This window comes from Gallinula chloropus, assembly GCF_964237585.1.
Source record: "Gallinula chloropus genome assembly, chromosome: 1".
Taxonomy (NCBI): Eukaryota; Metazoa; Chordata; class Aves; order Gruiformes; family Rallidae; genus Gallinula; species Gallinula chloropus.
Window position 1 is genome coordinate 72,989 of NC_140085.1, and position 27,709 is coordinate 100,697.

At 55.4% G+C, this 27,709-nt stretch overlaps 1 protein-coding gene across 2 annotated transcripts in view; it reads left to right on the forward strand.

The window, feature by feature from the left end:
• Positions 1–27,709, forward strand: part of LOC311197858 (putative adenosylhomocysteinase 3) — a gene marked incomplete at both ends in the record, with an annotated part of 92,312 nt that overhangs the window by 53,712 nt on the left and 10,891 nt on the right. For both annotated transcript variants that reach the window (XM_084271691.1, XM_084271692.1), the window contains 7 exons: positions 8,407–8,515; positions 12,475–12,618; positions 13,095–13,195; positions 14,240–14,342; positions 15,743–15,837; positions 19,978–20,084; positions 21,425–21,541. In XM_084271691.1, the coding sequence (XP_084127817.1) occupies positions 8,407–8,515; positions 12,475–12,618; positions 13,095–13,195; positions 14,240–14,342; positions 15,743–15,837; positions 19,978–20,084; positions 21,425–21,541 (776 nt within the window). The remainder of the gene's footprint in view (positions 1–8,406; positions 8,516–12,474; positions 12,619–13,094; positions 13,196–14,239; positions 14,343–15,742; positions 15,838–19,977; positions 20,085–21,424; positions 21,542–27,709) is intronic.

A 27,709-nucleotide genomic window follows, 5' to 3' on the forward strand; every position in this document is an offset into this window, starting at 1 on the left:
ATGGGGGGTTTCCATGAGCGTCTCCATCAGGATGCTCCCAGCCCCACCTTCGCTTCTCCCCGTTGTCTTTGGGGGTGGGGATGTGCTGATCAGCTCCCACAGTGGGCTCAGCACGTGGTCACAGATGGCTCATTAATTCCTGAGGGTGGAATCCTTCATTATTTTGAGGCAACCAGAGAGGTTTTGGTTAAGTTGAAGCTTCAACTCAAGTCTTCAGTGCTGCAAAGTGCTGAAATTTTATTTCTGTCCCAGTCTGGACCATTGTGAAGCTGGAAACAGCCTGGCCCTGGAAACAGCCTTTGGGGGAGAAGGAGATCCAATATCTCATGTGTGGGACCCAGGGGGCCATGGGCAGCCTCTGCTCAGTGTCTGTGGGGACAGGACAAGGGGCGATGGGCTCAAGCTGGAGCCCAGGGAGTTCCCCCCAATGTGGGGAAGAACTTCTTCCCAGTGAGGGTGAGGGAGCCCTGGGACAGGCTGCCCAGGGGGTGTGGAGTCTCCTTCTCTGCAGAGATCCCAGCCCCTGTCCTAGGGACCCTGCTTGGGCAGGGGGTGGGACCCTATGGGCTCTGGGGGGCCCTTCCCACCCCTACAGCTCTGGGATCCCTTTGCAATCGCCCTGTCTACAAGATCTTCATTTCCATCCTCTTCCCTGTCTGCAGAGCCAGGGCTGGGTGTGCTCAGCAGAGGGAGCTCCAGCCCATCAACCAACTCTGCTTTCCCAGGTTATTTACCAGTATTTATCTGGTGGTTGTGTGCAGGGCCACAGGGGTCTGGAGTTCATTTCTGCCTCTGTGGAGTCTGAAGCTGAAAGCCCTTTGGTGCAGGTGGCTGTGGGCTGGTGTTTTTGGAAGTTGCCTCAACTTTTGATGGTACCACGGATCAGTCTCCTTCCAGGAGACCTGTAGCTCTAAATCTGGGTGTGCACAGAATCATAGAACCCCAGACTGGTCTGGGCTGGGAGGGACCCCAAGGGTCCCAGAGCTCCAACCCCTGGCACCGACAGGGCACCGACCCTGTTGCCTGATGCTCAGGGGGCTGGAGCAGCTCCCCTATGGAGAGAGGCTGAGGGAGCTGGGCTGGGTCAGCCTGGAGAAGAGAAGGCTGTGGGGGGACCTCACTGCAGCCTCCCCGTCCCTGAAGGGACCCCAGGAACAGGAGGGGAAGGGGCTTGTTAAAGGGCAGAGACTGGCAGGACAAGGGGCTGGAGTGAAGCTGGAGGAGGGAAGGGGCAGAGGAGAGACTGGGGGGAGGTTCTGTGCAGAGAGAGTGGTGAGGGGGTGGAAGGGGCTGCCCAGAGAGGGGGTGGGTGCCCCGTCCCTGGGGGTGTCCAAGGCCAGGTTGGCTGGGGCCCTGGGCACCCTTGTGTAGCTCCAGGCCTGGAGGTTGGTGTCCCTGCCTGTGGCAGGGGGTTGGGGCTCTGGGACCCGTGGGGTCCCTCCCAGCCCAGCCCAGGCTGGGATTAGAATGAGAGCAATGGCTTGACAGACAGACACCTTTAGCAGTGACCTTGGAGGTCTGAGGATCCAAATGTGTCTCTGTCCTGGTAACATACAGTAAGTTGAGGTGTTTGGGGCTGTGGTCTGAGGCTTGGACTGTATTAGACCTCAGCCCAGTGCTCAACCTGAGTTAGGAATATGCTGGACAGAGTTTGTTGAGCAGGATGGGCTCACCATGGGTGGGTGGTCCTCAAGGGTTGGTGTTTCTGATGGACTTGGAAACCACCTTGGCCCAGGTGGGTGACTCTTCATTCCCATCCTTTCCATCCCCAACCCTGTAAGCAAAACCAACCTTAACCTTTCTCAGAAGGAAGACTCCAAAGGGTTAAACTTGTGTGTTGATCCTGGAGTCCATCTCTCTGTGACCTGCGGGCTGGGGAAGTGGGATCTGCAATCCCTTGAGCTCCAGTTCAAGTCCTGGCTGAGTGAGCAGCCTCCTCAGGATTTGCATATTAATTAGAGGCACATGAAACTATGGGATCCATGGGTTTGGACAGCCCCTGTCTGGACGTGCTGGGATCCAGGTCCAGGAGGTGGTTTAGGAGAGCAGAAGCCACCTGAAACCTTCACTCTGGGGGTTTGCAGAGGGATTTGAGCACGGAGAGGGGAATCATCCCTGATACCACGGAGGGGCAGCTGGTCTGTTCTCAGGTGCCTTTCAGATGCTGACACCTGGTGTCTACATCTCTGGTTTCACTGGGGAAAGGGGAGCAGGAGATGAAGTATCCAGCTTGGCAGGTTGAGCTGGAGGAAACTGGCTTTTCCTTCATGAATAGGGATGAGAAGGCAGGAGGAGGAGGAGGAGGAGGGGGGGGGGTGACCTGGGACCTGCAAGCCCTGGGCTCTGGATATAGAGAAATCATGCTGGGGGGCTGGACTCAATGGTCTCTCAAGGTCCCTTCCAACCTCTATTGTTTTGTGATTCTTTCTGTTCTACTCACACATGGAAAATTAGTGGGAGCTAGTAGTAATAGGTGAATGATTGGACTAGATGATCTTTTAGGTCTTTTCCAACCTTGATAATTCTGTGATTCTGTGATTATTTCCATCCTTTGTTAAAAAAAAGAGAGAAAATTCATTTTGTCACCTGGTGTCACAACTGGGTGAGAAGCTGAAGATGAAAAGACTTCCCAGGCAGTTTGTCAACATCAATCTCCAAGTTGTGGCAGCTCTTGAAGGGCACGAGCTCAAAATGCTGTACCAAATGTTTCCTGCTGAGCCCAAGGGGATGAGGTTGAACAGGGCCAAGGGCAGAGTCCTGCCCATGGGACACAACAACCCCCGGCAGCTCCAGGCTGGGGCAGAGCGGCTGGAGAGCTGCTGGGAGAAGGAGCTGGGGGTGCTGGGTGAGCTCAGCCTGCCCAGGAGCCAGCAGTGTGCCCGGGGGGCCAGGAAGGCCAAGGGCAGCCTGGCTTGTGTCAGAGCCAGCGTGGCCAGGAGGGCTGGGGAGGGGCTTGTGCCCCTGGGCTGGGCACTGGGGAGGCTGCAGCTGGAGTGCTGGGTCCAGTTCTGGGCTCCTCAGCACCAGAAGGACATGGGGGTCCTGGAGCGAGGGCAGAGAAGGGCAACCAGGCTGGGGAAGGGGCTGGAGAGCAGCAAAGCTTCCCAGGAGCGGCTGAGGGAGCTGGGGGTGCTGAGCCTGGGCAAGAGGAGGCTGAGGGGAGCCCTTCTCCCCCCTGCCCTGCCCTGCCCTGCCCTGCCCTGGCAGGAGGGTGCAGAGAGGTGGGCGATGGTCTCTGCAGCCAGGGGCCAGGAGCTGGGCCGAGGGGCAATGGGCTCCAGCTGCCCCAGGGCAGGGTCAGCTCAGCTGGGAGGGCAAAGTTCTTCCCTGGCAGAGTTGTGGGGCTGTGGCACAGGCTGCCCAGGGAGGGGGCTGAGTCCCCAGCCCTGGGGGTGTTGAACAGGGGGGAGATGAGGTGCTCAGGGAGCTGGGGCAGCACAGGAAGGGATTGGTTGGACTGATGATCTTCAAAGGGCTTTTCCAACCTGGTGACTCTGTGACTCCTGCTGCAGTAGGTGCCTGGGAGGTGGGAAGAGATGAGATAAAAGGCAGGAATGTTTTACAGTGAGGGTGAGGAGACCCTGGCCCAGGGTGCCCAGAGAAGCTGGGGCTCCCTGGGATCCCTGGCTGGGTTCAAGGCCGGGTTGGGTGGAGCTCTGGACACCCTGGGCTGGTGGGGACTGTCCTTACCCCAGGCAGGGGTGCAACTGGTTTTGAAGGGTTTTGAGGTCCCTTCCCATCCAAACCAGTGTGGGATTCCAAGTGATGTGGGAACAGCAGGATGGACGTTGGGGTCTGGACCCTTCCAAGGACGGACTGGACGCGGTTGGTGCCGCAGGGGATGGGGCAGGGACCATCCCAATTAACAGCTGACAAATACCTCCCTTGGTTTAGTTGCTCATTAGTTAATTTTCTTCTAATGAGGCTCTGTTAATGTAATCATCTGACATTGGGGGGGGGAAGAAACAAAGTTGGGGGGGGGGGAGAACCCAAGTTAAAAAGAGTCTAATTAGCAAGTTAATTATAGCATCAGGGAAGTGTTCTGGTTGTATAAATGAGCCATTGTTGTGCACACACAAGCCTGGCCACGTTCAGAACCGCTTCTAACTGTCTGGAGGTCAGGTAAGTGCTGTAATTCACCATGGAACACAAGCAGGGCTTGTTTGCTGGGACGCCTCATTAAATCTGGGGGGGGGGGTCCTTCCCTGCCAGAAAACCAAGGGAGCTTGAAAATCCCCACGGTTCCTTTGGCTTCCCCTCCCTCCCTCCTTCCCTCCCTCCCTCCTCCTTCCCTCCACCCAGCAGCTGAAACCAGAGCGGGCAGGATCGGGATCCACCCGGGGTTGGAAGGTATAAATGGGGGGGGGGGCAGCTCCTGGCCTGGCTGGAGAGGCTGAGGAGGGGTTGGCGGTGATGCCGAACAAGAAGAAGTACAACGTGAACGGGGACTCAGGGATTAAAGCCCAGGTGAGGGCAGCCTTTAGTTCCATTAGACTCTTTTTCTCCTTAAAATGACATTTCCTTCTCTCTACCCCCTCCCTTTTTTCTCTCCCCACTGCCCCCCCACTCCTTTCCTTGGTCCTTTCTTTCTGGAGCTGGTTCCATCCCTTCACCGCCCAGGGGAACTTCCCCATCTCCAGAGAAGTGTTGTTGTCTCTCAGGAGGTTTGAAGTGATGGAGCGTTGAGCCAAACACCTTCCCCTGAGCTTGTTCTTCAGAGCACCAGGGCAGAGGGAGCCGATGGGTTTGGGGAGCAGGGAGACCACCCAGGAAAACCTTGACTTCTCTCTTGCTCGCTGTAGTAGCGCTGTAGTAGCATGGAGTGGCTCTTGGTGGTGGAGAGCCCACGGTGAGGTGAGATGCAGCTCGTCTGGAATGCAGTGAGCACACACTTGCATTCAGAAGTCATTAACCCCTTGTGAGATGAGGGTTTTTTTCAGCTTGAAATGGGGTTTGTCCCCCCTTGGAGGCTGAGGACGGCGGCGGTCATGCTGCTGCACAGCAGGTTGGGCTCCTAAATCCCAGCAGCTGTGGCTCCCAAAGCTCCTTTGAGCTTCACCCTGTGGGGAGTTGGTTGTGACCTTCAGGGGTGTTTTGGCTGGAGCTGAACCTTGAGTTCAACCTGGAACCAAATCACTGTTCACACCCCAGTCTTGAATCCCCCCCGAAGGCGGCGTGTTGAGCCCTCGGCCGCCGTGTGCCGTTGGGTGGGGGATGGAGAGGGGCTGGGGGGCAGGAACCCTTCCTGGGGAGGGGGGAGGCCCTGGCACAGGGTGCCCAGAGGAGCTGGGGCTGCTCTGGGACCCCTGGCAGGGCTCAAGGTTGGGTTGGATGGGGCTGGGGGCACCCTGGGCTGGGGGGTGTCCCTGCCATGGCCACTGTGGCCTCTGAGGACCCTTCCCACACAAACCAGTCTGAGCGTCTCTGATGACAGAATCACAGAACCACAGAGTGTGTAAGGTTGGAAGGGGCCGTTAGAGCTCATCTAGTCCCACCCTGCAGTGAGCAGGGACATCTTCAGTAGATCTGGTTGCTCAGAGCCCCATGAAACCAGCCTGGGATCCCATGAAACTGGGTGTGTTTCTGCTGGCACATTGTACCCTTCACCTGTCCATGCTGTGCACAACCTGTCCCTGAGTAGAAGTGGGCACAATCAGTGTCTTTCATAAATCAATCCCAGAATCCTTTCCTGCCCTCTCACTCCACTGTTTGAAGGATGAAGCCAAAAGGAGAAGGATGGGTCAACACCAGCAAAAATCAGACCGGAGCCTTGACCTGGAAGATGCAGAGAGTCATAGAATGGGCTGGGCTGGGCTGGGAGGGACCCCAAGGGTCCCAGAGCTCCAGCCCCCTGCCACAGGCAGAGACACCAACCTCCAGGCCTGGAGCTACACAAGGGTGCCCAGGGCCCCAGCCAACCTGGCCTTGGACACCCCCAGGGACGGGGCACCCACCCCCTCTCTGGGCAGCCCCTTCCAGCCCCTCACCACTCTCTCTGCACAGAACTTCCCCCCAGTCTCTCCTCTCCCCCTTCCCTCCTCCAGCTTCACTCCAGCCCCTTGTCCTGCCAGTCTCTGCCCTTGAACAAGCCCATTCCCCTCCTGTTCCTGGGGTCCCTTCAGGGACGGGGAGGCTGCAGTGAGGTCCCCCCACAGCCTTCTCTTCTCCAGGCTGACCCAGCCCAGCTCCCTCAGCCTCTCTCCATAGGTAGGGGAGCTGCTCCAGCCCCCTGAGCATCCCCGGGGCTCCTCTGACCCCTCTCCACCAGCCCCACATCCTCCTTGTGTTGGGCCCCAGCTCTGGCCACAGGACTCCAGCTGGGGAGGGCAGAGCAGAGAGGGACAATCCCCTCCCTGTCCCTGCTGCCCCCCCTCTGCTGATGGAGCCCAGGATCCCATCGCCCTTCCCAGCTGCAGGAGCCTCTGCTGGCTCAGGGGGAGTTTCTCCCCCACCAGAACCCCCAGGTCCTTCTCACAGGGCTGCTCCCCAGCAGCTCTTCTCCCAGCCTGGATCCATGGCTGGGATTCCTCCAGCCCAAGTGCAACCCCTCACACCTCCCAGTGTTGAACCTCATGAATCAATTCTATGATTCTATGATTCATCAGGTTCATCCAGGCATCTTCCCTACGTTCTCCTCTTGTGGTCCCTCCTTCCTCTTGGCTCAGCTAAAGCTCAGCCCAGTTGTGGCAGCATATAAAGGCTGGAAACCCTTAGAGGGGGTTAGGACAGGGTTTGTTAGGAAGTCCAGTTCTGCCTGACTTGCTTCAGGACTCTTTGGCTTCTCCTTGTCTGTCAGTGTTGTACGTGGAAGGACATCAAGAGCTCTGAGTGTGTTCATCAGTGTGACCCTGTCACGTGAAATAGCTGCATGGAACCCCTTGAAGGGGTGATGTAGGAGAGGAAAATGTTAATTATATTAGGAATTAGGACCAGTTATTCACCCTTTGTTAGGCTTCCAGTCTGCAAGGGCGTCGTTGTGCGCGGAGAACCTGGTGGGTGCTGGAGCTGCTCAGGTTTCTTGTGAAATGACTAAGGGAAAAGAAGCTGTTCTGGGCCAACAGCTTCTTAGAAAAGGAATCTAAAGGTTTGTGTGTGTGTGTTGGGGGGGGGGTGTGCAGAAAACCCTGTCCCACGGGATCAGAGGTGTTAATCCCCATTGCAGCTCTTGGCTGTAACAGGAGGTTGCCCTGGTTTTCTTCTTGATCTGGTGTCGTTCTGTTGTTTGCTTGGAGATTAGTAGGAAATGAAAAGAGGTTCCAGGTGCTGCTGCAAATCCCCTCTCAGGTCCTTTCTCCCCCCTCCTCCTCCTCCCCAGCAGCCTGGGCTGGCTGTCCCCAGATTTGGGTTCAGAGGGGACTCTGAATTAGGCACCTGTGAGCCCCAACACGTTTTTATTTCACTTCACAGGATTGTAGGGGTTGGAAGGGGCCCCCAGAGATCATTGAGCCCAACCCCCTGCCCAAGCAGGGTCCCTAGGACAGGGGCTGGGATCTCTCCAGACAAGGAGACTCCACACCCCCTGGGCAGCCTGTCCCAGGGCTCCCTCACCCTCACTGGGAAGAAGTTCTTCCCCACATTGGGGGGAACTCCCTGGGCTCCAGCTTGAGCCCATCGCCCCTTGTCCTGTCCCCACAGACACTGAGCAGAGGCTGCCCATGGCCCCCTGGGTCCCACCCTTGAGATACTGGATCTCCTCCACACAATCCAGACAGGGCTTGAAGATCTCCAGAGGAGACTCCACACCCCCCTGGGCAGCCTGTTCCAGGGCTCTAAACCAATTCCAAGGTTCCATGAGCACAAACAAACTCAGATCTGGCGCAACGGGGTTAAATATTTACATCTCCAAATTACCAAAAGCCATTAATTGAGTCTATTAATTAACCCCTTGGGGTGTTTTGAGAAGTTATTTCTGTTTAGAGCAGTCACCTGATAAGCCAGAATTTGAGGCCATTCTGGGAAGTCACATTCAAGTGGTTTAAGAACCAGCACGTGATGCTGCCTGTGAGATGGGCTGGTGATGCTACAGAGCTGGTACCCAGCTTTTGGGGGCAGGAAGTGCCCTGGTTCCAGGGTTGAGTTTCTGCTGTAAAATCACTAATAACCATCTGTTAGTGCAGGTGTTAAAATCCCAGACTGGGCTGGGTTGGGAGGGCCCCCAAGGGTCCCAGAGCTCCAACCCCCTGCCACAGGCAGGGCCACCAACCTCCAGGCCTGGAGCTACACAAGGGTGCCCAGGGCCCCAGCCAACCTGGCCTTGGACACCCCCAGGGATGGGGCATCCCATCCTTGGAATCGTGGTCCAATCCGTAGCTGAGATGGTGTCTGTGCAGCTCAAGGCTTTGGGTTCTTCTGTATCAGGCTGTGGAGTCTCTTCCTCTCCCTGTAACCTCTGATTTCTTTGAACAGATCCAGTTTGCTGACCAGAAGCAAGAATTCAACAAGCGCCCGACGAAGATCGGCCGCCGGTCGCTCTCCCGCTCCATCTCTCAGTCCTCCACAGACAGCTACAGCTCAGGTAGGTCCCTGCTGCAGCCCCAGCCTCTCCAGAGACCCCGGGGCTTCTCCTTGCTCCAGCAGGACCTCCCAGATCTGCTCTGAAGTCAGTGGAGTTGGAGGGAGGCCGTGGGAAGAGGGACGATGCTTTTTCTTTCCTCATCTTCCATCATCATTCCTGTCCTGTGCTGGACCAGATCCTAAGAACCTCATCAAAAACAGGGGAGATGGGGTGCCCAGGGATAGGGTTTAGCACAGGATGGGAATGGTTGGGCTTGATGATCTTAGAGGCTGAGGGGAGCCCTTCTCCCCCCTGCCCTGCCCTGCCCTGCCCTGCCCTGGCAGGAGGGTGCAGAGAGGTGGGCGATGGTCTCTGCAGCCAGGGGCCAGGAGCTGGGCCGAGGGGCAATGGGCTCAAGCTGCCCCAGGGCAGGGTCAGCTCAGCTGGGAGGGCAAAGTTCTTCCCTGGCAGAGTTGTGGGGCTGTGGCACAGGCTGCCCAGGGAGGGGGCTGAGTCCCCAGCCCTGGGGGTGTTGAACAGAGGGGAGATGAGGTGCTCAGGGAGCTGGGGCAGCTCAGGATGGGATTGGTTGGACTGGATGATCTTCAAAGGGCTTTTCCAGCCTGGTGATTCCATGATTCCATGATGTGATCCATTGTCCACACCCATGGGGAGCAGTTGACACACCTGAGGACGCACCGTGGTGTCTCTCAGCATCTCCTGCTGCACACCAGGGAAGGCTTTGGAGCACAGGAGATGTTTTGCTGGTGTGCTGGCCAAATCCCTTGAATTTTTGGCAGCTCTTCTCTCCCTTTCTGCAAAGCTCAGACAACTGCCACCTGCTCCAACAAACACTTTTGGGGATCAGCTGGTTTCTACCAACCCCTGTTAAGCGCTCGGCGTGGCGTGTGCCACACCATGGCCATGGTACGTGGGGGCTGAGCTGAGATTAGAGCAGTAATATCTTTAATTAAAGGCGATTGGCTTCCTCCTCCTGCTGTTTCATAACTTGGAAAGGTTGTAGGGACAAGAAACAGGGGCAGGTTGCCCTTTATTTCCCCCCTTATTTATGCCAACCCAGCAGATGGGTGTGGATCTTCCTCTGGAATACCAGCAAAGCTCAACTTGGCTGGGTTTAGGCTCTGAGCTGGGCTTTGCTGGGTTAGGACATGAGCTGCTGGTGTCTCCTTCCCCACCCCCCAGCATTTTTTTCCACTGGATAACAGCACCTGCTGCTCTTCTCATGTCTTTCTCCTTGGAATAACACAGTTCCTGTTCAAAGGGGGGGTGGTCTATGGAACGCCGACCCCGGTAACGAAGCTTCATTAATCAGGTTATGGGTGATTGAGGTGGTAATTAGGAGACTTTAATCAGATCTTGTAGATTTGCCCAGAGAGGGGGTGGGTGCCCCGTCCCTGGGGGTGTCCAAGGCCAGGTTGGCTGGGGCCCTGGGCACCCTTGTGTAGCTCCAGGCCTGGAGGTTGGTGTCCCTGCCTGTGGCAGGGGGCTGGAGCTCTGGGACCCTTGGGGTCCCTCCCAGCCCAGCCCAGCCTGGGATTCTGGGATCCTGTGGCAGGGGGTTGGAGCTCTGGGACCCTTGGGGTCCCTTCCAACCCAGCCCAGTCTGGGATTCTGGGATCCTGTGGCCCCAGGCAGGAGCTCTGGGACCCTTGGGGTCCCTCCCAGCCCAGCCCAGGCTGGGATTCTGGGATTCTGTATCAGTAGTCCCTTCAGAGAACTTGTGAGTAAAGGCAAACCATCTCTCTACCCAGCATTTCAACATCTCTATCAGCATTTTCAGGCCAGAAAAACCCAAACCAAGGAGTTAAACCCTTCCCCAGCCCAGCATGGCCATGGGTGTCTCCCACAGCACCCAGCAAGCCGATCGCTTTCTCTTCTGGCTCATGGGAAGCCCTTGAATGGTCCCAAGGAGACAATAAAAGCTTAGCATTGCCACTGTTGGTGTGCCAGGCTCCCCAAGACCTGCTGGGACCTTAATCTGCTTACAGAGGAGCATTAGACATTGCTGGAATTCCTCCTCAAAGGCTCCATCCTCCACGGGGTGCGAAAGGCAAGTCCAACCCTGGGCACACAACCCCTTCCCAGCAGCTCTCCAAGGACCAGGAGCCTGGCTGAATAACCCAAGAGCACCTTATATAATACCAGGCTCTTGTACACCAAGGACTCCAGAAGGATTAATTAGTTAGGGGATTATTTCCTTGAAGCACAGCTAAGTTGTGCTGAGGTTTCTTTAAAACCACAGAGCTTGGTTCTGGAGGGATGGAAAGTTAATTCTTTATTAAACAAGAGCATCCCACCAAGACCACAACCAGCTTCTCATGGGCAGATGGTTCTTTACTGCCACATACCTATAATATATAGCCCTGCATGTGGTGCTGGAGTAATTAAGGTAATAACTGTTAGTGTAGATTAGTAGCAAACCAATATATAACAGGGAATTTTGCCCTTGCTTTCCAGTAAAGTGAAGAGCAGGGAAGGGATTCCTAACACCTGTAATCATAGAATGATCTGAGCTGGGAGGGACCCCAAGGGTCCCAGAGCTCCTGCCTGGGGCCACAGGATCCCAGAATCCCAGCCTGGGCTGGGCTGGGAGGGACCCCAAGGGTCCCAGAGCTCCAGCCCCCTGCCACAGGCAGGGACACCAACCTCCAGGCCTGGAGCTACACAAGGGTGCCCAGGGCCCCAGCCAACCTGGCCTTGGACACCCCCAGGGACGGGGCACCCACCCCCTCTCTGGGCAGCCCCTTCCAGCCCCTCACCACTCTCTCTGCACAGAACTTCCCCCCAGTCTCTCCTCTCCCCCTTCCCTCCTCCAGCTTCACTCCAGCCCCCTTGTCCTGCCAGTCTTTACCCTTCTACCCTCCCCAGCCCTACTGGCCACAGTGGCTCTGACACAAGCCAGGATGCTGTTGGCCTTCCTGGCATCCTTCAAGAAGATTGAAACTGAACAAATCCAAGGACTGGGAGTATCATCCTGACTGGACAGTGATGCACTAGCACCCCCACACCGTGCTGCTGTTTAAAACCAAATAGGGTCCCATATCAATGCTGCCCTGAGTTGCAGCTCTTCATGTTTTGCAAGGACTTAGAACATTAACAGACTTTTTTGTTGGCTTTCTGAGGGCTGTTAAAGACTTAACATTTGGGAAGAGAGATGGGAGAAGGTCACAGAGGAGCTGCAGAGCGTGAGGAGATGAGCCCATGGGGAGCACGGTCAGTGCTGGAGCTCATTAGCTCTGGTGTGGGGTTGCTGTAGAGGCAGATGAGTGAGGAGGTCAGTGCTGGCTGTGGGGAAGTGGTCAATGCAAGAAGAGATGTGAGTTGGTACATGTACATGGAGAAGAATGTCCATGGACACGTTCAACAGGTCATCTGAGCCCTTCCACTGCAGGTGGTTTGGCTTTAGGGCCAGAGCTGGGGCCCAACACAAGGAGGATGTGGGGCTGTTGGAGAGGGGTCAGAGGAGCCCCGGGGATGCTCAGGGGGCTGGAGCAGCTCCCCTACCTATGGAGAGAGGCTGAGGGAGCTGGGCTGGGTCAGCCTGGAGAAGAGAAGGCTGTGGGGGGACCTCACTGCAGCCTCCCCGTCCCTGAGGGGACCCCAGGAACAGGAGGGGAATGGGCTTGTTCAAGGGCAGAGACTGGCAGGACAAGGGGCTGGAGTGAAGCTGGAGGAGGGAAGGGGGAGAGGAGAGACTGGGGGGAAGTTCTGTGCAGAGAGAGTGGGGAGGGGCTGGAAGGGGCTGCCCAGAGAGGGGGTGGGTGCCCCGTCCCTGGGGGTGTCCAAGGCCAGGTTGGCTGGGGCCCTGGGCACCCTTGTGTAGCTCCAGGCCTGGAGGTTGGTGTCCCTGCCTGTGGCAGGGGGTTGGAGCTCTGGGACCCTTGGGGTCCCTCCCAGTCCAAACCAGTCTGGGATTCCTATGATTTTGTGCTGTCTCTGACCTTCTTTTCTTCCTCCAGCTGCCTCCTACACAGACAGCTCTGACGATGAGACCTCCCCCCGGGACAAGCAGCAGAAGAACTCCAAGGGCAGCAGCGATTTCTGTGTGAAGAACATCAAACAGGCAGAGTTCGGGCGCCGAGAGATTGAAATCGCTGAGCAAGGTAAATGGGACACGTGCCTCAAGCTCCACCTCGTCCTGGGCTGTCATGTGGGGTTCCTCCTTCCCCCAAATCCTCTTCTCATGATCTTCAATTGCACTCCTGCTAGAGACAGGAGAATTCTATGGGGTTTGGGGGGATGGAAAGGATGCCAGAGCTCTACAACCTCATGGGAGTACCAGGTAGCAGGGTGTGAAGTGATGCTGGCTGCTCCTCATGTCCTCATGCTCCATGTTGTCCTGGGCTGTCATGAGGGGTTCTTCCTTCGCCCAGATCCTCTTCTCATGATCTTCAGTTGCATTCTTGCTGGAGACAGGAGAATTCTATGGGGTTTGGGGGGATGGAAAGGATGCCAGAGGTGTACAACCTCATGGGAGTACCAGATAGCAGGGTGAGAAGTGATGCTGGCTGCTCCTCACGACCTCATCCCTCTTTCCATCCCACTGATAGACCTCTCTATGTTTTATTTTGCCTTTCAGAAATGCCAGCCCTGATGGCTTTGAGGAAGAGAGCTCAGGGAGAGAAGCCACTGGCTGGAGCCAAGATCGTGGGCTGCACACACATCACGGCACAGACAGCTGTAAGACCCCAGTGCTCAACTCCAGCCAGGGATTTTCTACCACTTAAGACCATATCTCCACTAACTGTTGTAGAGGTTGAGTCCTGGGCCCTACACCAACAGAGAATGGTCAACTTGGTGAACTTTCCTAGACAGGCAGAACCTGTGCTTCAGGGTGATGAGATGCAGGGAGGTGTGAGGAGTCCCTGGAGCAGCGGTAACGAAGGAGATGGAATTTTAATTAGGATGGAGTGGTGGTCAATGGCCAGCACAGTTACACAACACAGGGGCTCTGATTTATCTTCCAAACATAGAATCCCCAGGATGGAAAAGCCCTTTGAGCCCCTGGAGTCCAACCAATCCCTTCCTGTGCTGCCCCAGCTCCCTGAGCACCTCATCTCCCCTCTGTTCAACACCCCCAGGGCTGGGGACTCAGCCCCCTCCCTGGGCAGCCTGTGCCACAGCCCCACAACTCTGCCAGGGAAGAACTTTGCCCTCCCAGCTGAGCTGACCCTGCCCTGGGGCAGCTTGAGCCCATTGCCCCTTGGCCCAGCTCCTGGCCCCTGTCTGCAGAGACCATCGCCCACCTCTCTGCACCCTCCTGCCAGGGCAGGGCAGGGGGGAGAAGGGCTCCCCTCAGCCTCCTCTTGCCCAGGCTCAGCACCCCCAGCTCCCTCAGCCGCTCCTGGGAAGCTTTGCTGCTCTCCAGCCCCTTCCCCAGCCTGGTTGCCCTTCTCTGCACTCGCTCCAGGACCCCCATGTCCTTCTGGTGCTGAGGAGCCCAGAACTGGACCCAGCACTCCAGCTGCAGCCTCCCCAGTGCCCAGCCCAGGGGCAGATATGAGGGCAAAGTTCTTCCCTGGCAGAGTTGTGGGGCTGTGGCACAGGCTGCCCAGGGAGGGGGCTGAGTCCCCAGCCCTGGGGGTGTTGAACAGAGGGGAGATGAGGTGCTCAGGGAGCTGTTTTAGCTCAGGGTGGGGTTGGTTGGACTTGATGATCTTCAAAGGGCTTTTCCAACCCTGTGATTGTTCCTGATGGTTCTTCTGGGTTTTGTTTTGAATCCAGGTCCTCATGGAGACTCTGGGTGCTCTGGGTGCCCAGTGCCGCTGGGCTGCCTGCAACATCTACTCTACTCTGAACGAAGTGGCTGCTGCCCTCGCCGAGAGCGGTAGGAAACCTCACCACCCCCTTTGGGGTTTTTCTCTGGTTCTAGAAGTATTCCTTAACTGTCCCATCACATTGAGCTCATTTCCCCTCTCTTACTGTCCTTTTTTATCCTTCATTCTCTTGGATTTGGGATAAATCCAGCACGAGATCGATCCCTCCCAGTGAGCTGGAGCTCTTGGCATCATTTTTCCCTGGAGTATAAAAATACCTGGTAGGAATGATGGTGATGCACCATCACCAGGGCTCTGTGGGAACCCAAAAGTTACTTTGCATGAAGAAATGAAGCTGAATTTAATTTAATTTGAATTCTGTAAAGTTGAGTCATAACTTTGGCTGCAAGGGGTGAGAGAGAGAGAACTTCTGGGTGTGTAATTCACAGCATGGGAGGTGTCTGTGATGCTGCTCACCTGGGAGATGGATCCAGTCAAGTCATATTTCACCTGGGTAAGGCCAGGGATTTTATACTGGGAGGACTGGGAGACCCAGAAGAAGCTAAACCCAGTGGTTTGACCGTTAGCTGGTCTTGCTTGCTGAAGCAGGATCAGAATGGCTCATGAGTCACAATTAATTCAAGCCAATTTGTGGCCTGGGAGGAAGGTGGGACATCAAACTGGGGTGAAAGCTTGAGTTTTGTACATAAATGTTGTTGTTGGGAGCGTGCTGCCAGCTTGGGTGGTGGGTAGAGCTGCTTCTTGGGGGACAGGAGGACATAGGGAAGGCTGAAGCTGAGTCCTACCTGCTGCCTTCAGCGTGTGTCTTCAGTGCCTATCCCTGAAGCTGCTTCCAGAGGGCAGATGTTGAACAGTCAGCCTGCAGGCAAGAGCACAGTGGTGTTGGGAGCCTGGTGCATCCCGTGTGGGTGTAGGGAGAGCTGATCCCCAAGGGATTTCATAGAATCAGGAGAGAATCATGGGATGGTCTGGGTTGGGAGGGACCCCAAGGGTCCCAGAGCTCCAGCCCCCTGCCACAGGCAGGGACACCAACCTCCAGGCCTGGAGCTACACAAGGTTGCCCAGGGCCCCAGCCAACCTGGCCTTGGACACCCCCAGGGACGGGGCACCCACCCCCTCTCTGGGCAGCCCCTTCCAGCCCCTCACCACTCTCTCTGCACAGAACTTCCCCCCAGTCTCTCCTCTCCCCCTTCCCTCCTCCAGCTTCACTCCAGCCCCTTGTCCTGCCAGTCTCTGCCCTTGAACAAGCCCATTCCCCTCCTGTTCCTGGGGTCCCTTCAGGGACGGGGAGGCTGCAGTGAGGTCCCCCCACAGCCTTCTCTTCTCCAGGCTGACCCAGCCCAGCTCCCTCAGCCTCTCTCCATAGGTAGGGGAGCTGCTCCAGCCCCCTGAGCATCTCTCTGGCCGTTTCCTAAGGCTGTCTTAGCACCCCTCTCCCTTCCTGTGCCAGGGTTCCCCGTCTTCGCCTGGAAGGGAGAATCCGAGGACGACTTCTGGTGGTGCATCGATCGCTGCGTCAACGTGGAAGGATGGCAGCCCAATATGGTGAGATGCATGTTGAGGCATGGGGAGCTCCCATCCTGAAAGAAGGAAGAGGGTTTAGTACTGGATTGTGTTTTCCTGCTGAATTTAGACCAAGCTCAGCAGTGAAAGCTCAGTGTAAAGGCAGTGCTCACCTTTGGGTGCTGTCTGGTTAACTACACAGTGCAGGATGTTGACTTCTCTCAGGTGTAAAGCTGGGGACACAGTGGGTTAGAATCATAGAATCCCAGACTGGTCTGGATTGGGAGGGACCCCAAGGGTCCCAGAGCTCCAACCCTCCTGCCACAGGCAGGGACACCAACCTCCAGGCCTGGAGCTACACAAGGTTGCCTGGTCTACCTGCCCCTGGGCTACCTGCTGTACCCCAGATTGTGCCCTCAAGGGCAGATCTTCATTTGGGGGTCCCACAGTTGGGTTGTTCCTCTGGCTTTAACCACCTGATGGAGCAGAGGTTGGGGTTCCCCTGGGCTGAGCACCCACTGAGGGATGGTGGTTGCCCCCCCATTGCTTGGTTAATGGTCATGGTTAATCATGGAATCCCAGACTGGTTTGGACTGGGAGGGACCCCAAGGGTCCCAGACCTCCAACCCCCTGCCACAGGCAGGGACACCAACCTCCAGGCCTGGAGCTACACAAGGTTGCCCAGGGCCCCAGCCAACCTGGCCTTGGACACCCCCAGGGACGGGGCACCCACCCCCTCTCTGGGCAGCCCCTTCCAGCCCCTCACCACTCTTTCTGTAAAAAACTTCCCCCTAATATCTAATCTAAACCTTCCCTCCTTTAGCTTTAGTCCATTCCCCCTTGTCCTGCCATTATCTGCTCTTTTAAAAAGTTGAATCCCCTCCCATCGCCCTTCCCAGCTGCAGGAGCCTCTGCTGGCTCAGGGGGAGTTTCTCCCCCACCAGAACCCCCAGGTCCTTCTCAGCAGGGCTGCTCCCCAGCAGCTCTTCTCCCAGCCTGGATCCATAGCTGGGATTCTTCTGGGTTAACTGGCTTCTGTTTGTCTTTCCACAGATGTAGGTCATGCCTGGGAGGCAAAGTTTTGCTTAACTGCTTTCTAAATTAAGCTGCCTTAGCACAAACTTTGCAGGGTGCTCAGTTTGCTTCCAGAGCAGCTTCCTACAGTTGAAACCAGACTTCCTTAATTTAGCCAGTAAAAAAAAATGACAAAATCAGGATGTTCTGAAAGGAGGTTGCATTCATTTTTACCATATTTGATAAAATTCACACCTTTGGTTGATGGGATATTTTTCTTATCTAGGCAAAGCTTCAGTTTGGGAATCAAGATCACCTAGATTTGAGGTGATGCTCTTACTGTACAAACACAAAACCCCAGGCAGCCAAAATCTGTTCTTTACTGGTTTATTTTGACCTCACAGAGTCAGAATCACAGAATCACCAGGTTGGAAAAGCCCTTTGAAGAGCATCAGTCCACCCAATCCCATCCTGAGCTGCCCCAGCTCCCTGAGCACCTCATCTCCCCTCTGTTCAACACCCCCAGGGCTGGGGACTCAGCCCCTCCCTGGGCAGCCTGTGCCACAGCCCCACAACTCTGCCAGGGAAGAACTTTGCCCTCCCAGCTGAGCTGACCCTGCCCTGGGGCAGCTTGAGCCCATTGCCCCTTGGCCCAGCTCCTGGCCCCTGGCTGCAGAGACCATCGCCCACCTCTCTGCACCCTCCTGCCAGGGCAGGGCAGGGCAGGGCAGGGCAGGGGGGAGAAGGGCTCCCCTCAGCCTCCTCTTCTCCAGGCTCAACAGCCCCAGGACTGGAGGCCACAGGACTCCAGCTGGGACCTCCCCAGGGCAGAGCAGAGAGGGACAGTCCCTTCCCTGTCCCTGCTGCCCCCCCTCAGCTGATGGAGCCCAGGGTACAAGTAATAATGATGTGTTAATTGAAGACCCCAACCACCTACCTGAGGAGGATTCAAATGAAGTCAGAGAACTTGTGTGAAGCTGATGAACCCCCAGGGATGTGGGGGATGGACCATGGCTTTGCTGTTGGCTGCTTGGGGTCACCACACTAAGGTGACCTTCGGTCTAAACCGAGCTCCTCTAGTGGTTTGTTGGGGTGTTTTTCATCTCCTGCCCTCCTAGGAAGGAGAAAACTGCCAACCCCCAGAATTCTCTCTGAGAAAGAGGATTAAGTGCTCTGTTAAATGGGGATTAATGAAATGAAGACGTCTTGGGAACCAGGTTGCTGAATTCCTCCCCCTGGCTGGCCCAGGACTGCTCCTCAGCCCTCTTAACCCTTACCTGCCCCTACTTCCCAGCCTCTGAACAGCAGCTTGGAGCTGAGGGGGGTCCCCTGGGGACTCAAGAGTTGGGGCTGTGTGTGCAAAGCATTTCCAAGCAACCCTGTGTCCAGGGATGTCAGAGTGGTGGTGGCTCCATGCAGCCACCTCCTTGTGTTGTGACAGAGCTTGGGAACAGCATCTTTGCACCCACAATGGGGTGTCTGTTGTGGGAGAGTGGTGGGAGCTTTAATGTCTTTCTGGGTGGCTTCAGGTGCTGGTGAGAGAGCTGTAGAGATGGTCCCTGTTTGGCTCCATGACCAGACAATGAGCAGAGATGCTTCTGCCCAGGTTTGACATGGGTGTTTTAGGACCCCTGCACCCAGTACCAGGAGGGCTGGGTGGCAGTCAGGAGCCTTCAGCAGTGCTGGAGGAGATGGGCAAAGAGGAGGAGGGTGATGGTGATGATGCTGCAGTCGTTGACGTTGGTGTAGGGAATGTGCAGAGAGGAGGAGGAGGATGGTGCTGCAGTCAGAAGTCTCTGGTGTTGGTGGAGGAAACATGCAGAGAGGAGGAGGATGATGAGGAGGCAGTCAGAAGTTGGTGTAAGGACCAGTCCAAGAGGGTGATGATGATACAGTCAGAAGCCTTTGGCATTGATGTAGGGAACATGCAGACAGGAGGAGGATGATGATGATGATGATGATGATGATGATGATGATGATGACCATAAGGGTCCCTTGGCACTTGGGCTGCCACTCAGGGAAATCTGCTTTGTCCTGAGTCTCACAGGGGTTGTCACACCTCCCACCTTGCTTGGCTGCTGCTTGGGCCACACAGGAGGACGTGGGGCAGTGGCCACATTCACTTCTTTTCCTGATGTCTGGGTCCCTCTTTGAGGTGTTTGGAGCTCAACATCCTCCTGGGGTTTGGTTCTGTGTTGAGATGTAGCAGGGGATGACCCGGAGTGGTTGGGATTGGGATTGTTCATGGAGAGGGGGGGTGTGTAGGACACACAGAGTGAGTCTTGGAGTGGAAGTGAGGTTTGAGCCTTGGTGTAGTGTGTTTATTACCCTGGTGACACTGTGGCACATCACAAAACCAGCAGTGGTAACAGCAGCCCACGTGAAGGTGTACCTGGGTGGGGGTGTTAGGGGTCCATCAGCTGTCCTGGGAGATGGGAAGAGAGGAGCTTCCACATGTCCAAAGCCACTGCTGGGTGTGTTTCCACGTGCTGGATGGTTCTAAGACCAGCAGGGAAAGGACAAGCTCATGGACATCTCTCTGTCCCAGCCATGCTCTGATTTCTGTGGCTGGATTCTGTCCTACCCTGGGCACTTCTTCCAAGGGTGCCTCTACTTGCTCATCTTTACTGGTTTTGTTGGAGCCATGAGGCTCTGGCTTTCTCCTGGCATGTGTCCCAAGGAGGAAATGGGTGGCACAGGAGACTCCTGACCTGATAAAGAGCAGTGTTGGATGTCTGGGTTTGAGGTTCAGACCAGATGAAACGGGCAGAGACCCGAAGTTGTTGTCTAAAAGAGGTTTTGCTGGTGATGATCCTCCTGCATGAGCAGCCCTAGTGGGAAAGCCAGTGGCTGCCTGGGGTCCATCAGCTGCCCTGGGTGATGGGAAGAGAGGAGCTTGCACAGCAATCCTCCATGTTTCCTCTCAGCTTGTTACCAACACCAGGTCTGTTGTGTTTACCTGACCTGGTGCCTTCCTGGCACAACGTCGGTGAAGCTGGACCCTTGTGCTCAATCTGGGGGGGGTGATATTTCAGGTGCCAAGTCCATGTTCTGGCACCTGAACTACCCCACCAGATGCAGCACAGGAGTCCTGCTGTACCTTTTTTTGGGGTCAGCAGCCCTTCCTGGGTCTTCAGAGGGGTGATTTTGTGCTGCTTGTTGTTGCAGATCTTGGATGACGGAGGAGATCTCACTCACTGGATCTATAAGAAATACCCCAACATGTTTAAGAAGATCAAGGGGATAGTAGAGGAGAGCGTGACCGGTGTCCACAGGTAACACAACAGGCTGTGCTGCCAGCATGGAGATACTTGCTCAAAAGCATCTTCTCCCTCAGGGTACTGGTAGCAAAAGATCCCCAAGCTGTGGGATGCCACGGACCTGGCTGCATCTTGAGCCTCCCAGTACGTGGTCTGAGCTTTTCCTTTGCCCTGGGCTTGGCTTTCCCTTAAGACCTGTTTTAAATCTCTCATGTGGCAAAAGCAGGAGGCTTGGAACCACCACCCTGAGCTCCAAGAGGAGGAGCAGAACCACCTCCTGACTGTTGGGTGGGTGGCAGAAGCATCCCAGGTCCACCTAGGAAGCTGGGGTGGTGGTTCTCTCACCTTGTGGGTGGGAAAAATGGGGTGAGGGTGTTGCACAAGAAAGGCTGGGCTTGGGGGAAGGTCAAAAGTGTTAGTCCTGACCTAAATCTAGGGGCAGAAGTGAGATTTGGGAAGAGGAAACGAGTCTCTCATTGGGGTGGGAGGCCGGAAAGGGCGGCCCACAGAGATGTGACTGGGTGAGATCCACCAGTCTGTGGGAGCAGCAGAGTTGTGGTGGGAGCAGCAGAATTGTGGTGGGAGCAGCAGAATTGTGGTGGGAGAGGTGGTTCCCAGGGTTAGGAGAGGTGTCAGAGGTGCTTTCCTACCGGTGGTCAGTTCATCACAGGGGACAGAAAACAGGGACCTGAGGAGAAGACCAGCAAACTCCATTCCTTTCCTTATTTTTGCAGGGACAGAAGCTGGGCTGAAGCTCTTGGAGCTGGTTGGGAGTTTGGCCAGAGATGCAGGAAGCCCCTGAAAGAGGGAAATGAAAGATTAGAAACAAGGAAGCGACCGACACCGGGTTGCAGCCAGAGGGGTCAACAAGGAGGAGACCTGATGATGTTTTCAGCATCAGGACTCGGTCCCCAGCTGGGCAAAAGACACACAAGGGCAAAGCAGGGTTAAAAATCGCTCCCTGTGGTCTTGTGCCTGGAGCAGGGTTGTTTTCTGAGATTGGTGGTGGTGATGCTTGTGTGAGGAGAGCTCAGCCTGGGGACTGCAGGTCCCCAGGTGGCACAGTGAGAGTGAGGAGAAACCTGGAGGTGGTTTGTAGGCACCAACCAAGGGAGATGTGAGGGAAAATGTTCTTCCCTGGCAGAGTTGTGGGGCTGTGGCACAGGCTGCCCAGGGAGGGGGCTGAGTCCCCAGCCCTGGGGGTGTTGAACAGAGGGGAGATGAGGTGCTCAGGGAGCTGGGGCAGCTCAGGATGGGACTGGTTGGACTTGATGACTTTCAAAGGGCTTTTCCAACCTTGTCATTCTGTGATCATTTTACCACTGCTCTTCTCTGTCCTCCCATATTCACCACAGGCTGTACCAGCTGTCCAAAGCAGGCAAGCTCTGTGTCCCAGCCATGAATGTCAACGACTCGGTCACGAAGCAGAAGTTTGACAACCTGTACTGCTGCAGAGAGTCCATCCTGGATGGGTATGTACCCAGCCCCAAACGGGGCTGCATCCCTTGCTCAGGTGGTGTTGGGCCAGCTGGCCCCGTGGGTCTGTCCTGCCTGCCACTGGAGAGCATTCTAGGGGGCAGAAGGCTCGTGTGGACAGTGATATCTTGTGGTGGTTTGACCCTGGCTGGAGGCCAGACACCCACCAAAGCTGCTCCATCACTCCCCTTTTCAGCCAGACAGGGGAGGAAATATCTGTTGAGAGGCTCAGGAGTGGAGATAAGGACAAGGAGAGATCAGATCCTTCCCCAGTCAGTGTCATGGGCAGAACAGACTCAACATGGAATAACCCCCCACCCCAAACTGATTCCTTACACTCCACTCTCAGACAGTGACACCAGAGTAATGAGAAATACAGCCAGATTGTAAACCACACAACCACAGAGTGCTTTGGGTTGGAAGGGACCTCAAAGCCCATCTAGTTCCACCCCCCACCATGGGCAGGGACACCCTGACTAGACCAGGGTGCCCAAAGCCCCATCCAACCTGGCCTTGAACATCTCCAGGGATGGGGCTTCCACAGCCTCTCTGGACAAAGTGTTCCAGTGAACATCTCCCCCCACCCCTCCCTTCTCAGCAGGCTTCACTTGAGTCAGGACTTTGCTCCCTCCTTCCCCAAATTGTGGCACAGGGAGGGGCAGGGACTGAGGGGATGGGGGGCTGGGTCAGTTCCTCATGAGATGTTCACCTTCTTAGCTGGGGGGTCATTCCTCACCCCCTTCCCCTGCTGCACCCTGGGGTCCCTCCCATGGCAGACAGTCCTCCAGGAGCTTCTCCAACTGAGTCCTTCCCCACGGGGCTTCAGCTCTGCCCCAGCTGCCCCAGTGTGGGTCACTTCATGGGGTGCAGACCCTCAGGCCCAGACTGCTCCAGCCTGGTCCCCCACAGGCTGAGGGAGCTGGGCTGGGTCAGCCTGGAGAAGAGAAGGCTGTGGGGGGACCTCACTGCAGCCTCCCCGTCCCTGAAGGGACCCCAGGAACAGGAGGGGAATGGGCTTGTTCAAGGGCAGAGACTGGCAGGACAAGGGGCTGGAGTGAAGCTGGAGGAGGGAAGGGGCAGAGGAGAGACTGGGGGGAAGTTCTGTGCAGAGAGAGTGGTGAGGGGCTGGAAGGGGCTGCCCAGAGAGGGGGTGGGTGCCCCGTCCCTGGGGGTGTCCAAGGCCAGGTTGGCTGGGGCCCTGGGCACCCTTGTGTAGCTCCAGGCCTGGAGGTTGGTGTCCCTGCCTGTGGCAGGGGGCTGGAGCTCTGGGACCCCTGGGGTCCCTCCCAGCCCAGTCTGGGATTCTGTGGTTCTGTGATCCTGTCTCTGCTCCTCTTCTGTGGAGAGCTTGTCTCTCTTGTCCCAGAGTGCCTGGAGGATGCCAAACCTTTTATTAGCCACCACGATGTCAGACACTTCCCAGAGCCCTTCAGGGCACCTCCCCAAGTCTTTGTGCCCTTCCATGTGTGTAGGTGACTCGTGTGCACCTTCCCTTCCTGGTGAACATGGCCAGAGCTGTGCTCAAGCCCTGCAGCTTCTTTTACCCCTGTGTGTGGACTTCAGGGGTCCTCACATATGACCACAATACTCCTTCCAGCCCTCTTACCTTTGTGGTGTTGGGATAAAACCCATCTGTGAGTCATAGAACCACAGAAGGGTTTGGGTTGGAAGGGACTTTATTGGTCATCTAGATCCTGGGCAAGGACATCCTCCAGCAGAGTCACCCAGCTGCTTCATCCTGACATTTTTTGCCTCTCTAATGGCCCTTTTGTACCCTCTCCTGCAAATAGACAATAAACTTGAAAGGAAATAGAAGAGGTTGTGGTAGACCAAGACTTGCATGTCCCAAATGTGGGATGATGACCTTGCAGCAGAGGTGCTGGCAGCTCTAGAAGTCTGGCTCCAGTATTTCTAACCCTGCTCTGAGTATGGATGGGGCACATCACTTAGATCCTGCCTGAGGATTAAACCCTGTCCTTCAGCTAAGCACAAATAAATAGGTGCAGAAGATGGGCATGGTGGGGCTGATCAGTGCTTTACCCACCTCTCCCCACCCTGGTCCTGCAGGATTTACAGCCACAGGCAAGCAGCAGAGTGTTCCCAGCCCTCTGCCCTCTCCACCATCACCAGAAAAGGTCCCAGACTGTGGGACTGGGACCAGCACAGCAGCATCCTGGTGGTGCTGTGCTCTTTAGGATGGGATAGGAGTCAGTTGCTGAGGGATACGTGGGCACTGGGAACATGATGTATCTTCTGAGGCTGTTGCTCTTGAGATGCAGTGCAAAATGCTTGGAGTTGTGATCTAGAGAGGGTGTAAATCTCAATGGTGGGTTTTTTCTCTCTGGTTTTTTCCCTTACTTTGATGGAATTGGGTGTCTGTGTCCCCACCACCCCCACAACCAAATCCTGTCAAAGCCAAGTGAGATTAGGAGAAGTTTTCTTCTTGCAGTTGAGATGGGTGGACTGTGTGACATACTGCAACTTGTGGTGGTCTCAGTAGATAAGTAAGCACCAGAGCAAGGAGAAGCTTGACTTTCCAGACCAGAGTTGATGAGATGAAGACCAGAAAGAAGATTGCCTGCTCTGTGCCAGGTCACTGTGGTGTGGAGGAGGAACCTTCTATGGTGAAGACAGCCTGCTTCAAGAGAAAAGACTCTTCCCAGGTTGATAACTTGATCCAGCTTGGAGTTTAAACAAGTCTTGAGATCACAGAATCACAGAATCACAGAATCACAGAGATCTGCAGTTCACAGTTCCTTGCCCATGGAGAAATGTCTCCCCCTGTTTAATCAGAGTCCATCTGGTTGGTGTGTGGCTGCACTGCCACTGCCTGGTAGCACCAGAGGTTCTCAGAGACCAAACATAGGCTTCCCTGATGGTGGTGGACTCTGCTTTAACATCTTTCTCCCAAGTCTTTATGGGGTGTGTAGTAGAATGCCTCAGTCACCATCCAGGCTTTGAAGTGGTCTTCAGGGTAGTAGCCACCTTGACCAGGAGAAGTGAAGAAGAGTCGTGTTGGGAGGGCCAAGGGCAGCCTGGCTTGTGCCAGAGCCAGCGTGGCCAGGAGGGCTGGGGAGGGGCTTGTGCCCCTGGGCTGGGCACTGGGGAGGCTGCAGCTGGAGTGCTGGGTCCAGTTCTGGGCTCCTCAGCACCAGAAGGACATGGGGGTCCTGGAGCGAGTGCAGAGAAGGGCAACCAGGCTGGGGAAGGGGCTGGAGAGCAGCAAAGCTTCCCAGGAGCGGCTGGGGGAGCTGGGGGTGCTGAGCCTGGGCAAGAGGAGGCTGAGGGGAGCCCTTCTCCCCCCTGCCCTGCCCTGCCCTGCCCTGCCCTGGCAGGAGGGTGCAGAGAGGTGGGCGATGGTCTCTGCAGCCAGGGGCCAGGAGCTGGGCCGAGGGGCAATGGGCTCAAGCTGCCCCAGGGCAGGGTCAGCTCAGCTGGGAGGGCAAAGTTCTTCCCTGGCAGAGTTGTGGGGCTGTGGCACAGGCTGCCCAGGGAGGGGGCTGAGTCCCCAGCCCTGGGGGTGTTGAACAGAGGGGAGATGAGGTGCTCAGGGAGCTGGGGCAGCACAGGACAGGGTTTGGTTGGACTCCAGGGGCTCCCAGGGCTTTTCCAACCTGGGGACTCTGGGGTTCTGTTTGTCAACCCTGTGTATTGAAATACCCATTTCCATCACACATTGTTCTAAAAGGCTGAATCTTGGGCTCTTTGTCAAGTCAGTGGTGAAGGGATCTGGCTTTTCCCCACCAAGATGTTGCATTACAGAACCTGACACTGCAAGAACCTGGGGTTTCTGGCTCTTCCTGCCCATCAGAACCAGAAAAGTTCCATCAAAATCATCAGCTGGGCTCCAAAACACCAACAATCTGTGAAGTGATGTGAAGCAGCCTACTCCAAGACACGATGCATCACTCTCTGGGCTCTTCTAGAAGCAGCAGTGGGAAAACTGAGGGTGGTGAGACCTCACACAGCTTTTCCCAGGGAGGTGGAAGATGTCCCATCCCTGGAAACACTCAAGGTCAGGTTGGATGGAGCTCTGAGCAAACCTGGTCTAGTTGAAGATGACCCTGCCCACAGGGGTAGACATGATGACCTTGAATGGTCTCTTTCAACCCAAACTGGGGTGTGTTTTGTGAAAACATCTTGCTGAGCTTATTCTTCCAGTGAGATAGCCCTTCCTTCTTTAATCTGGCTGTGCCTCTGCATCTGATGGGTGATACCACCATGAAGACTTCATCGCTAGATGATCTTTAAGGTCCCTTCCAACCCAAACTGGGCTTTGATCCTATGAAAACACCTTGCTGAGCTTATTCTTCCAATGAAGTAGCCCTTCCTTCTTTATTATGTCCATGCCTCTGCATCTGATGGATGATCCCACCATGAAGCCTTCATCACTAGATGATCTTTAAGGTCCCTTCCAACCCAAACTGGGCTTTGATCCTATGAAAACACCTTGCTGAGCTTATTCTTCCAATGAAGTAGCCCTTCCTTCTTTATTATGTCCATGCCTCTGCATCTGATGGATGATTCCACCAAGAAAGCTTCATCACTAGATGATCTTTAAGGTCCCTTCCAACCCCACACTGTCTTCCAATGAAGTAGCCCTTCCTTCTTTAATCTGGCTGTGCCTCTGCATCTGATGGATGATTCCACCAGGAAAGCTTCATCACTAGATGATCTTTAAGGTCCCTTCCAACCCAAACTGTGCTTTGATCCTAAGAAAACACTTTGCTGAACTTACTCTTCCAATGAAGTTAGTCCTTCCTTCTTTATTATGTCCATGCCTCTGCATCTGATGGATGATTCCACCATGAAGACTTCATCACTAGATGATCTCTAAGGTCCCTTCCAATGAAGTAGCCCTTCCTTCTTTATTATGTCCATGCCTCTGCATCTGATGGATGATTCCACCAAGAAAGCTTCATCAGTAGATGATCTTTGAGGTCCCTTCCAACCCCAAACTGTGCTTTGATCCTAAGAAAACACCTTGCTGAGCTTATTCTTCCAATGAAGTAGCCTTTCCTTCTTTATGATGGCTGTGCCTCTGTGGGGTTCAAGACCCCAGGTAACTTCTGTCGTGGTGGTTGGCTGCTCTATGAAGACCCACCCTAAACTTTTAGCTCCATGTCCTGTTGTAGTGGATGATGCCAGCAGCTAAAAAAACCCCTTAAAATCTTGTAAAAATACCTTTTTTTAAATCTTCTTCTCCTGGGTTGTGATGGGTGATGGACCTCACCACGGGGAGATAAGTTGGGGACTGAGTAACTGGGCCAAGGGGGAAGCTGAGCGCACAGACACGCAGGGAAATCTGTGGTGGCTTTTATCTGAATTCTCTGGGAAATGGAAGGGAATTTCACCTTCCCTGCACTGCTAACCTATTTGCTGGGGGCTAAAAATAGCCCCCAATGTAGGTCAGTCTTAGGGAGAGACTAGAAGGAAACTGAGCGGAAGGAAGAGCTTTATTTGTGGAAAGCACAGGGATTCTGGCAAGAAATTCCCACTTCCCTGCTCCTTCTATGGGTTTGGGGTGGGTTTATTACCTTGGGGCTGTTTTGGCTTAAAAAAAAGTGAAGAAAAAATATTATTGGGAAAGATTTTCAAGGGGTTTTTTGAGTCCTGGAACCAAAGGATCCAACAAATGAACAAATCAATAAATAAACAGCAGAAAGAGAGGATCCAAAGCCCAAATCTGTCCTCTTTGTTGTGTTTCACCAGTAGTAGCCACCCTCAGTGCAGGAAAAACCCATTTTTAGGTGCCCTTTGGGTCCTGAATGGACCTCACCTGGAGTGCTGGGTCCAGCTCTGGAGTCCCCAACACCAGAAGGACATGGAGCTGTTGGAGTGTGTCCAGAGGAGCCACAAAGATGATCCCAGGGCTGGAGCAGCTCTGCTGTGAAGCCAGGCTGGGAGAGCTGGGCTGGCTCAGCCTGGAGAAGAGAAGGCTCTGGGGGCACCTCCCAGCCCCTTCCAGTCCCTGAGAGGTGCCTGTAGGAAGCTGGGAAGAACTGTTCCCAGGGCCTGGAGCGATGGGACCAGGGGGATGGGTTAAACTGGGACAGGGGAGGTTGAGGTTGGGGATGAGGGGAAAGCTCTTCCCTCTGAGGGGGGTGGGTCACTGGGTGCCCAGAGAGGTGGGGGAGGCCCCATCCCTGGAGACACCCAAGGTC